The sequence below is a fragment of the Daldinia vernicosa genome (assembly GCF_022497035.1).
Source record: "Daldinia vernicosa strain CBS 139.73 unplaced genomic scaffold F5Y00scaffold_35, whole genome shotgun sequence".
In the NCBI taxonomy this organism is placed as follows: domain Eukaryota; kingdom Fungi; phylum Ascomycota; class Sordariomycetes; order Xylariales; family Hypoxylaceae; genus Daldinia; species Daldinia vernicosa.
The window spans coordinates 126,648-138,860 of record NW_025953951.1 but is presented as its reverse complement, the minus strand read 5'-3'; the positions used below and the strand labels follow the sequence as shown (position 1 = coordinate 138,860).

General features: G+C 47.4%; 5 protein-coding genes across 5 annotated transcripts; 2 read left to right on the top strand and 3 right to left on the bottom strand.

Annotated features, from left to right (window-relative positions):
- Positions 1-69: 69 nt before the first annotated feature.
- F5Y00DRAFT_120591 (uncharacterized protein) lies at positions 70-1,142 on the bottom strand. The gene is made up of 2 exons (XM_048004037.1): positions 880-1,142; positions 70-807 (listed from the first exon to the last, which is right to left on the bottom strand). The coding sequence occupies exons 1-2, from the start codon at positions 947-949 to the stop codon at positions 539-541; spliced, it is 339 nt and encodes a 112-aa protein (XP_047863242.1). The 5' UTR covers positions 950-1,142; the 3' UTR covers positions 70-538.
- Positions 1,143-4,460: 3,318 nt separating this feature from the next.
- F5Y00DRAFT_241643 (uncharacterized protein) lies at positions 4,461-6,448 on the top strand. Its single transcript, XM_048008399.1, has one exon. It carries the CDS (start codon positions 4,892-4,894, stop codon positions 6,008-6,010), a length of 1,119 nt encoding a protein of 372 aa, XP_047863241.1. The 5' UTR covers positions 4,461-4,891; the 3' UTR covers positions 6,011-6,448.
- On the top strand, positions 6,448-7,997 carry F5Y00DRAFT_241642 (zinc-finger of the MIZ type in Nse subunit-domain-containing protein). The gene is made up of 2 exons (XM_048008398.1): positions 6,448-7,543; positions 7,610-7,997. Exons 1-2 carry the CDS (start codon positions 6,587-6,589, stop codon positions 7,853-7,855), a joined length of 1,203 nt encoding a protein of 400 aa, XP_047863240.1. The 5' UTR covers positions 6,448-6,586; the 3' UTR covers positions 7,856-7,997.
- F5Y00DRAFT_241641 (heme peroxidase) lies at positions 7,980-9,472 on the bottom strand. The gene has a single exon (XM_048008397.1). It carries the CDS (start codon positions 9,466-9,468, stop codon positions 8,188-8,190), a length of 1,281 nt encoding a protein of 426 aa, XP_047863239.1. The 5' UTR covers positions 9,469-9,472; the 3' UTR covers positions 7,980-8,187.
- A 549-nt stretch (positions 9,473-10,021) lies between these two features.
- F5Y00DRAFT_263671 (mitochondrial Rho GTPase 1) lies at positions 10,022-11,972 on the bottom strand (the record flags this gene model as incomplete). The annotated part of the gene is made up of 2 exons (XM_048011544.1): positions 10,022-11,892; positions 11,963-11,972. The coding sequence occupies 2 exons, from the start codon at positions 11,970-11,972 to the stop codon at positions 10,022-10,024; spliced, it is 1,881 nt and encodes a 626-aa protein (XP_047863238.1).
- Positions 11,973-12,213: the final 241 nt, after the last annotated feature.

The following is a 12,213-nucleotide window of genomic DNA, read 5'->3' as shown; positions in this document are numbered from 1 at the left end:
CCTAGATTACGTGGGTAGTACCTGCCAATCAATTTCGTCACGTACTTTAGAAACTAAGACAAAAAATAAAAATAAAAATAAAAGAAAGAGAAAATGGAGCCAATCATTTCGATCTAGGTGAAAATCAACCAAATATATGGATATACACTGTATTTCTCATCTCTACTTCAACTTCGAATTGGCATGCAAAGGCATTTACAGTTAATCACGGAAATTACATCCAACCCTAACTTCCAGCCTCCACAACATAGTCTCCTATATCCACAAATCGAAATAATTCCATGGCCGGTCCCGCATCATAGAGTCGCCTGTAGAAATGGCGAGGTAGATCTCACAAGACTTAGATTAAAATATGAAAAGTGATTATATTCCTGATACCAGCGAACTGACTCCTAAACTCCGGCGACCATATCCTATAGAATCGTATCGAAGTTCCTCGTATGGCAGTATATGCCACCACAACCATCATGATGTACAACCAGTAGCGCCGCCTCTAAATCCGATCTCCCATAGCATTTTTTCAGCCTCACATGACCAGTTATTTTTTCGTGGTAAAGTCGATTTCGTTCGGGTTCGAATCCGAAGTAGCGCGTTCGCAAGTACAGGAGCTGGCAGGGCGAGCACCACACGCGCAGGTGCTACCAGCAACGGGGCTGTTCTCCTTGGGTGCATTCTCGCAGGTACATTGACCGGCAGGGCGAGCTCGGCACGAGCATCGGGCGCCACTTAGGGTATTCTCAAGCGGTGCCTTCTCGCACGTACATTCGAGGGCGGATTTCTGGCCGCAGGAGCAGGTAGCCTGCTTAGCTGCGAAACGAATACGTTAATTCACTTTCTACGTCGGTTTGAAACTCGATATAGGATGGGTCTCGAACTTACCACAGACACATTCACCCCCAGTGTTCTTGCCGCAGCAGGTAGGTTTTGCCTTCAAAACTTCGGTTGTCATTGTGACGGAATAAGATGTGATGTAGACGAGGTAGGTGTTGGGAATATAGCTGTGGGTATGTATGTGACTAAGTAAGTGTTCTTAGATGATTTGCGCTGAGAAAGCTGTGTGTCTATTTTCTGGAAACAACGGCAGGCAGCAGGTCTTATATATGTAGTTGATGTTATATCCGTACCTGAGAACTCTAACACTGTTGCTATCAATATAAGACTGCCACTGACATCACTAGGCGAACTTCGTTGGAGGGATAGGTAATCATATATCCTCTGATTGGTCAAAATTCCTATGGAGTAACACTATTAACCAATGGCAGCCTTTGTGATTACTTTCGCCAGGTTCTAGTTCGCTTGGTTGCCCGTGCTCAGGGGCGATCCAGACCGGAGGCTGATTCTAATGAGGCTGAATTTTCCAAACCTCGTCAGTTAGTGATGCTTGGATGGTCTGATTTGATCACCTAGTCGCACTCTACATTACCAACTCGTGAATTCCACTCTCTATTATTGGTTGCCTGTTACGTTTGCTCTGGTTCTGTTTGCTAATGGGATAGATATCTTCCACTTTTCGCCCCATACTTAGACTAAGGTTCCATCAATAAAGAGAAATAAAACATCTCTATGTACTAAGTACCTTGGAAGTTTTTAACATCTCACTCCCCTCATAGTCAAGTTATTTGATATTTTGAAGTGCCAAGGTTGTAGTGCTTGTTGAGCCTGATGGAATACTAGTAGGTTGGACATCGCGTTACATAAAACACAACAGCTGGGCTCTTTTTTATGTATATTCATCAGTTTGCCTCTTGTTCCTTCCTAGATCCAGTCATCAAAAGAATACTTTGGTCGACCTACTTAGGTAGGTATTAACTTGAAACTGCCGTAAGACACGTTTGCAAACTGTACTACTATCTGCTCTCAAACCAACTCAAGCAGTCCGTTCTGTTAGTGACACTAACGCGGAATCACTTCTACTGATTCATAATATTCCATCCGTCACTTGCTTTATTCACTAGCTGTCATGAGATAGCCCTACGAGACGTGGAAACAACTCGGTTGTTCTAGAAGGAACTCTCGACTCAAGCTACGGAAACCAGTAACTACCTACCTAGGTACCTATCTTGGATATAGCGAAGTCATTCATTTTTCTAAACGTCCCATGTGGAATCCTGGCGTCAGCGGTGGTACGACACGTAGTAGGGACGTAAAACTAGGGGGAAACCACCCATATCTTAAATCTGACTCATCTAGTATATCTACACAGTACCAATTCTAAAAGTTGATGTAACTGGAAGGAAGGATCTTAAAATCCGTTGTACACAAATAGTTCCATCCATTGATGTAGGTAACGTAGTAAGTGAGTATAAGCTCTTAGATATAAACCTCCGTATGCAATAGAACCAGCGGATTCCCTTACTCTAGAACATCACATACTATTCGCATCTTCCTTAATATTTAGACCAAGACACTCTAGGATAGGTAAAAGTAACAAGACCTAGCAACATAATGATGCATATCTTCGAAAACCGGACCCGGAGAATTATATTTTAATATCGATGAAGTTTCCATCCATCATATGACACTATCGTTATGTTCTAGGTATATTCTAATATAATACGCCTGGACTAAAGTATCAGCTAGCCAAGTAGACAGACAGATGTACTATACAGGAAAAAAAAAAGGATTTGTTTGAGTGAAAGCAATTAGACCCAGGGTATGGGTAAGGCTGAATAACAATTACAACTGCTATCATATATAGTAGGTAGTACAAGAATGCAGCAGTCTTCGTTGGAATTCGAGCCAGCCTAATTCGAAGACATGTTACACCTATTGAACTGACTATGTTTCGAGTATAATAGGATTAAAGTATCATTAGATCTTCATATGCGGAGATTTACTAGGAAACCATCGATGCTTATGAAATATCTGCCTATATAAGCCCTATTTCGTTATGTAAGTGAGACATTATGAATGTTCTAGAGGCACTTCCTTGGGTTGACTAGGTTTGGCCCCTATACCTACTTAGCCGATCATGGGGGCGGAAGCGAGGCAGCGACTAATACTAAGGGAACCCGAATTCCCCAAAATGGATCCCCGGAAGGAATGCGGGCATTAGTACTGAAGCTGTTAAGCTTGATTTTACGCGAACTCTTCTTCTCATCTCTACGCACTAATCATCGCTTAACTTAGTCGGTTTACGCACGTGAAATTCGGTGCTTATAATCCATGTGTTGAGTATATTTTATATATTTATGTTAAGTTGCACCATGGTTCTGCTACGGAGAAAGCGCTTACGCTGTGTTTAATAGGTGAGGGGTTCTTCTCGCACAAGATACTTCAAGTGACTATAATAATTGGTATCGACGCTTCGTTTTGCTGGATTAACACGAGCGATGACTGGTGTTGGTGGGTCTTAGGCGCTACTCTCGGATCGCCCCCGACGAATCCCACCTGTTAGATCATAGCGTTGCTAAAGAGATGATCTCTGTCGTGGGATATGGCGGTTAATAAATTTCATATGGGGAATGAATAGTCAAATGATTAAAACTAGAGTTAAACGTTTTGGTAGTAGATCTGATGATAACAGGTAATGAGAAGAGTACAGTAATTCAGAATTCTGTGAGAACGTGCTACAATTAGCTGGATAGCACATAATGTATGCAGTGATTCTATGGGTACCCGAATTTGCTAGAATGATGCCGTGAATCCGTGACAGGTCCCCTCATTTTCCTAGTGGCCTCCGGATCTGAATCTATCAGAGACACTCATCTCCGAGTGGTATGGTTGGGGGCTAAGAAGGGATTATAGACGCCACAGGGCTACAGATCTATCTTATCGACAGGACGAGGTTCGCAGATAATCAAGAGAATCAAAGACATACATACGATCGGTACCAGAGACGTACATGAGAAGGAATAGCGGTGTCGTAGCTTTTTCATATGCCGTTTCTAATAATAAGAATATTCTTAGAAGCTCATCGCCCGCATTTTCGGTAAGAACCAAAGCAGTGCGACCCTAAGGAAATGTAATTAATATAACCGGAACGGACAAAATTATCAAGATGCAGCCTGGGGTTGCGAGCTGTGTAAAATTTCTGCCTTTTTGGCTTTTCTGTGCTCACCCAACAACAGCCAAGAGATGGAAAAGAACGAATAGTCTCGACCAACTCGTATCAGCAGTAAATAGTCTTACCGCATAGTAATACCCTGCATAATCCCTGCAAACCACGCCGACCTTCCATCGAACGATTGGACCATTTGCCACACCAAGACCAAAAAGAAATACACCATCAGTATGTTACATACGATGCGGGAGGATCATAAGGGCATATCTTTCGGCCCCCATAAATATGATTGGGTTAACTTGGTAACTTGATTAAACTTGGTAAACCCAGCCGAATGGTCTTAGATCAGGAATATTGACAACCAGAAATGCCAATGCCCTACACCCAAGTATATGTACAAGTATATGTAGGTAAATAGAACCGATAGATGACAGGACGAGAAGATCTACGTTTTTCTGTCGGATCTTATCTAGCCTCGGAAATAAATATGTACATTCGATGGTTCTCAAGGCTCCCCAATCTGACGGGTTGCATTTGGACAAGGCCGTCACGATTGCATATGCAGGTCAGCCAGCCAATCCGCCAGTGCTACTTGGTGTCTAGGGGCTATGCAAATCAGGTTTTCGTATTGGTTTGGACTGGAAAAGTCAGAAAAGTGCGGTGGGCTCGTAGACCACTTACACTACCCTCTGACATCCCACGATACGCCAACGTCATCGCCCTAAAAAAACGCCTGCTGCGTAAATGTAACTCTAGGTAGGCAATAGAAAGTCGCTAAAAAAAAGCACCATCTTCGTATTGCCAGTATTGTCATATAGCACTGCGTTTCCCGCCGTGCGCTTTTATCGAAATTCTCCTCCCGGTAATGTAATCAATCTTCAATTCACAATGAATTGGCACAGGGGATCCACGGTGATCGTAGAGCCTACTCCCGCCAGGCCGGAAGGCCCTGGTAAGAAATTGCGGAGGAAGCTCCAGAAGATCGGCGCCCCTCAGCGTTGGTACAAGCCTAACGACCCTAACGACCACAACGACGCCAAGAAACCGGGTGCCACTATCACCAACGCAGTCAGCAAAGTGGTTCCAGCAACACCTGGTCGTGACGATGGTAAATGGCTCGAGCAGCTCCGTAAGAGCGGATCTCTCTGTCGTGGTCAACTACCTGTGCAGCCTGTCGAGAAGTCACTGCGACACTCTATGCAAGTCATTCCCGAATTTGCGTATCTCGCCATCGATGACACGAAACCGGGAAGACATCTTGATAGGAGGGCCTCATGCGCCAACCCTCCTTCAGCCTCATCGGTAACGAGAAGATATGCGAAGACACCCGTCCATCATATAGGGCAATTGGAAGGTCGTTCGAGAAGAGAGCAAACGGCGACTCACAGGGTCTCGGGCGTAGAAGAGATCGCGGAATCCTATAGGGCCTTGCTGGAGTCGAGTTGCTCGATATTGAACGACACGAACCAAGTTGAACCGTTACGTCTCGGAGAGTCTTACCGTGCTAGCTTAGACAACCAAGCCGTACGGGAAGATATCACTCAGGACTTTCCCGATGCACTGCTTGTGAGGACATCTCCTCGCTCTGATGATGGGACGCTGGTAGCTTCCGAGGTGGATTCAGTCTCTTTTAAACCTTCATTTACACCCGAGCTGCCATCGCCTCGAGAGATTCATCAACAAGCACCGGTAGTCCCGCCGCGAAGACGAACAACACCTGGGAGCCCCAGCCTTCAGATCTGCGTTGACCTACTTGGCCAAGAGCTTTCCTCGGCTGCTAGAGGATCGGCGTTTCGACCAAATGCGGAAACGTCATCATTACAGGTCTGGGTCATGATAGAAGCTTACGAAAGGTTACGAGACAAGATTTCGGATATGCGACTGGACGAAGATCAGCAACGATCGTTGAATACTATGCTTGATACATGGATCAAGGCGTTATACGCAGTCCACGGTAAGATGACGGGGAGCGACGGAAACGAAAGTGAGAGTGACTACGGCGACTAAATGGAAGCCGGATTTATTTATTTGAGATTTCGTCGGGGGTTATTTTTATTCACGTCACTTGTAATGATACAGGCCTGGGCCACGGAGGTCCGAGGACAACGGGTGATGATAAAACGGTGTATAGGAAGATCTGATTTTTAACTAAACAGCGGTTTTACAGGACGGATTGTTCATTTGGTTTTAGGATATGGGGAGAGAATTTGATACCTCTGGGATGACAGAACGGAATGGGCTTGTGCAATCATCTTCCGAATGGTTAATGACATTTTGATTAAGAAGATGCTGAATACAATCTGCTCTAAAGTGTATGCGCTGATCCGCTGGGAGCTACTGATAAGGCAGAGCTAGAACCCCACAGTGACGTTTTTACACCCGATAACACTACCTTAAGCATCTTATCTTATCTAAATGCACTTTTTGGATCAAACGCGACTCGACGCGTATATTGAAAGTTTGTCGTTACATGTACATTTATTTGAGGTAATCACCGTACAGTCCATCAATTCGTCCTCTAACAAATGGAATAAGGGATATCACTTATTTCCAATCCGTCAATATCTCTCTACGGAGGTAGACATGCCCCTCCTATCTGGTAGCCGTCGGTTACAATCCGGTGCCGAGCGCAATCGAGACCGACCGAGCATATCATCCTCTCGTACCCAACAAGACAACGGCCCTGTCGAGCTGCCGGATTATGAGCCCCTCGCATGCCCCCTCAGTGCCGAAGCTATACGCGCGTTAACCCAATTGTCCACGAGCAAAGATACGCGGAAGTATGAGGAACAACTGAACAAGAGCATAGAGCTTCTGAGCGCCAGCGTGCGGGATATCAACGACAAATATGAGGAGAGGAAAGAAAGCCTCAAGAGCCTCCAAGAAAAGCGAGCCGGCCGCGATGAAAAGAATGATCGGGAGAGGGCTGAGGAGAAAGCCGTGTTGGCCCTGAAGAACGACGTGCCCATGTTAACAAACGAATGCAACCTTGCCGTCCAGAGCGTTATCGACTTGAAGATAGAGCTCGAGGACAGTAATCTGGCGCTACGGGGGACGGCGCAAAAGGTCGAGGTTGAAGCTACGAATGCGACCCGAAGACAAAGACACCGGGGCGACGATGAGGACGACGAAATGGCAGATGTTAACATCACGAGTCCGATAATGTTACTACAGAGAGCCAAGGAGGGGGCGGCCGAGGAATACGCATCGAAGACTCCGTATGAGAGATACGGTACAAACAACGATTACGTTGGCTTTAAACGCATCTGGCACGACGCCGTTCACGGGAGAGGCAATAAGCCGTTGCCAGATGCGTCTAAATGGTTTTCGCAGAACGGAGGGGAGGACGAGGCGAGTGAAGACGAGGATATAATTGTTGCCGAGGAGCACCTTGATATCCACTGCCCCCTGTCCATGGCGGTCATGAAGGATCCATATACGAGTATAAAGTGCAAGCACACGTTCGAGAAAGACTCAATCATCCAGTTTCTCCAAACCCAACGTGGTCGAGCACGATGTCCACAGACAGGCTGTAATAAGGTACGTATATACTATACTTTTATGAGGACATTCCCAACACCACGAACGGAGCTAACCCGATTATAGGAAGTGACAGTTTCTGATTTCCATCCCGATCCGGTCATGTTGCGCAGAATCAAGCGACAACTGGCCTCGCAGCGCGCGGGTATGGCCGACGAGGACGAAGACGAGGATGGGAATGAGGATGAGGATGAACAAGATGTCGACGCCGAGGGCGATTCGCATATAAGTGCAACTCCTGGCCGCAACGTCAAATCGGAACGACAGGGCAGGGACAGAGGACAGCAATTAATCGATGACCTTGTACAGTAGAAGGCGAATAGGAAGCATAAGTCGCTTGTGTATCCTCTATCCGGTGAGATAACGGATGTCTTACAGTATTAGGACGGGATCGTAGTCTTAACGCCTGAGATAGCTCAAGCTAAGACCAAAGCAATGGGATCCTCATGGGCAGTGAATTATGATATTATGATCTATTCTATAATTTCTTTCTGAACGCGTGCGACTAGTCCGTCTCCATGTAGGTACTAACCGGTGCTCTAGTCTATACCTACATATATGTATAGTTTTGGTAGTTAGTATACACCACCACCACCACCACCACCACATCTATCCAGCCTATAAAAGCTCTTCATCTCTATAATCTATAACTTCGCACCCTCCCTCCTCTTACGAGCTTTCTCATTATCCTCCTTCAACGGGCGCGCCTCATGGCCTACCTGGCCCGAGTTCTGGTCTCCCGGCGCCGTAGCCGCATCGCTCTTCTTCGGCGCGCTCTTATACCCCTCCTCGGCATTCTCCTCGTTGATAACCTTGCCGCTCGCGTCCCGCTTGATGCCCAGCTCGAGCAACTTGGCAAACACGGCAGAGAAGTGCTCGAAGAACAAATCCTTGTCCGCCGCGTACTTCTCCACCCACGGACGAAACGCCGGGTCCGACAGCAGCGCTATATCCGTCGGCAACATCATCAGCCCCTCGGTCTTCTCGCCGTCCTCCTCCTCCTCCTCCGCCGCGCTGCTGCTCTCGTCGCCGTTGTTGTCCTCGACGTACACGAACTGCGTGACCCCGCTCGGCAACGTCGTCTTCTTCCAGTCGTTCGCGAGCAGCAGCTTGTAGTACTGGTTCGAGAAGCGCGTCGGGTTGTTCACCCACTTGCCCTCGAACCCCGAGCGATCGCCGTGGCACCGGCCGAGGTTATGCGCGCCGGACAGCGCGACGATCTCCCGGTCGTCGAAGCCCATCCGGTGGAAGATGAAGCGCAGGTGCTCGGCGCCTTGCGCGCCGTCGGGGAGCCGGCCCCGCGGGGGCACTTTGCTGTCGTCGGCGAAGTCGGTGCGGCCGCCTTGCCAGGGGATTTCCGGCCCGCCCATCTCTTTGATCGCGACGATGGCGGCGAGCGTCCAGAGGTCTGCGTATGTGATCCATGGGAATTTAGCCTTGAGGGGCTCGAGGAATGCGCGTGCGTGTTGGAGACCGGCGTTGGCTGGGTCGCCGCCTTCTTTCTCGTAGCGCATCCCGGCGCCGTTCGAACCCCCCGTGTTAGTCTTTGCGCAGTACGTGCCTGATGCGTGCCAGGCAAGTCGCACAAGCACGGGGCCCGCGGATCCATCGTCGTAGTCGGGCTGGTGCAGGAGCTGGCGCACGGCCGCTTTAACCTCGTCGAGTTGTGCCGTCGTGGGCTGCTGCTGGTTATTGTTATCCCGCGCCATGTCGAGTCGAGCCGTATATATATTTACTGTATATAAGTATAGGTGGTTTATTTTACGAGCGAAGCAGCCGGGCAGGATTTCTTTGTAGAAATTTCGATGAGAATATCGGAAAAAAACTAGATGAAGCCATGTCTGACTAGCATGTGAGCATAACGAACTCGAACTCAACAGCCCGAAGCTCGGCGAATCGCCCCCGAGGAGCCTCGGCAGCGCCATAACCGAATCGCGTTAGGCTTGTTGATTAAGTCTTAGTGTTATCCACTTCTCTCTGTCATGGACATTCAAAACGTAGATATTGGTCTCTCATAAGTGGTTCCGGTTTATCTGACGTGTTGGTGTTTATCGTAGGTGGAGTTTGTTTTATACCCTTGATGCCGTGCTAAGGGGTCTTGGGGTATAGTGACTTGTAGTAAAGAAGACTCTGCATGTACGTAACGAACCCTTAACTCCAACTTAGACCAAGGACTAATCTTGTTAATGATGTATGAGAACACGTATTAGCGTTCCAAGGGAAGATGTCTTTGGAATTATATTCATTAAGTATAAGTATTCAGCGACTATGTGTTTCTAATACTAGTGTGGTCAACGACAGTAGAGATGGGGGTATCACGTAGAGAAAAACTAAGAAAGTAGGGATCATGGAAACGACTAGATGCCAACTACGCATTCCATGTACTTCATATCCGACGGGCTATGCTCCTGATAAATGCCTCTTCGATAAAATTAAAAATGAATAGGAAACGGGGTTAGTCTTAGGAATGCCTAAATACTAAGCAGAGTTCGTCGATCGCCTCCAGATCATGAAGGCAGCCACAGCTGCGCAAGTTGTCGCCCCGAGAGCAAGATATAAACCTGACCGGTCGGGTGGCGGCTCTTCGCTCTTGGGGAATGCCGTGCTGGGGTTTGTGGCAGCCTCCGCCAAGGCGACGAAGAGCTCGCCAATACTATTCCACGTTACGCTCACATGGACCGGCGTACTCATCATCAAGTTTGACGTATACTGGTCTGGTTGCAACTCGCTCCGCTGGGTTGTTTTATCCTTGTCCGCTTTCAAGGCCGTATATATGGAGGGTAAATCATCGAGTTGTGGAAACCGCTTTCGAAGGTCAACTATATGTGAAAAGGAGTCTGGATCCGACGAATCGTATGCATAGCAAATCAAGTCGCAAGAATCTAGCCTTGCCTGGTTCTCTAGTATAGCAGGTTCAAGCTCCCCAAGCTCTTCTAGAATAAGGTAGCATTGTTTGCCACCCTGAAGCTCTACACTGTTGACAGCTCTTCTAGGCTTGATGGTTGGATGGTACATGCTATAGAACGGCCGATTGAGAAACGCGTCTAGAAGAGATGATTTGCCAGATTTTGCCGCGCCAATGATGTAACATAGCACAACGTTCCGCTCGACCCGACCAGGGCGTCTTCTCCTCTTACGGGGTTTCGTTACTTTCAAAGCTGCTGTGAGAGATTCCCGAGCATTTTGAGGCTCGAAGCCTAGATAGGCGAGATATTCTAAAGTAGTCTTAGGTTCGAGGAACGTCGTCATACTCCACTGAGCAAGCCACCCTTGCAGAGTAATATGTCCAGCTTCGTTGCGGACGGTCGTAGATGGGAACGAGGATTCTACCCAAGAGCTAGGTAAGCCGGGGGTAGGAGCGAACAGAGCATCAAGTTCTTGATCGTTTAAGCCCCCATCATTGTCTTTATCGAAAAGTAAGAAGAGATCCATGAAGAAACGATAACCAGCAGGACTCAGTTCGGCGGAGGCGTATTCTGGCACGTCAAACTTAGGATGAATGAAGCTATCTTCTAAGCTCAAGCTGTCAGTATAATGATATTTCCGTAGAATGACCCATATGGTCTCATGTCGACCTTTCTCGGCATATATCTTGTTGAGCTGCAGGAAGCCCCGCATGTCAACCCCTTTTGAAGTATCCGACCCAGGGACGGTTTTAGCGATGGACAGCTTAATATTCTCGAGGTCCTCGTGAGACAAGGGCTTTTCAAAACATTTTCCTTGGAATTCTTGGATTTCGTCGTCATTCAAATAGCCATCCTGATCCTTATCGCAGAGATAGAATATTCTCTTTAGAGCTGACATGCAAGCTGGTTTTAGATTACCCTCCTTGTAGTCGAAGAGAGGGGCAATAGGATGTGTAACGGCTTTCTGGCAGAGGAAGAAGGTTTCGTTGACATTCTGATGCTCTCTGGCGCTTGCTCGTATACAGGAATCGATTTCCCTAAACTCGTTCATGACGGGTAGCATCTCGTCTTCAATAACTTGCGGGGTGTTGTTATCGGTGAGGTCGGACTTGTTGGCACATAGGACTACAGGGACGTTTACGCCGAGTGAACGAAAATAAGGCATCCAGAAGAGCGCAACCCGCTCATAGCTGTAATGGTCAGAATAGACCAGGAGAATAACGTTGGACTTCCGGATCTCCTTGCGCAGAGTAGTGCGGTCTTGCGGACGTGCCGACGTATCGACGATGGTGGTAGTGACATTTTCAGGTGTACCAATACTCGGCGGGATCGTTATCTGGGGTAGAACGGGTTGTATCTTATTGCTCACGAAGACATCCTTAACAAGAGACGCAATGAGACTCGATTTGCCGGTCCCTTCATCTCCGCAGACGCAAACACGTACTATATATAGAAACGATACTGTTAATCATCTACAGTTGCGACGGATGGAATTGGGATTGAGATTGCATACCTATTGCCATACTGGTCGAGAAGCAAGGAATCCAGCAAAATGGAGCTCTGTCGTTACGATGCCATTCGTCACAAAGTTACCCAGAAATAATCTGCAATGAGGATCTTGAAGGTGGTTTGGATACTGAAGAACAAGCAAGAACTGGAGCTTAGTAGAGAGAATAGCAGAATAGCAGAGAATGTCTTAACTTACTACGCAGTAGTCGAAAGGCGTAGTTTTGAACTGTTTTCTGTTTCGCGAACAGGAGAGAA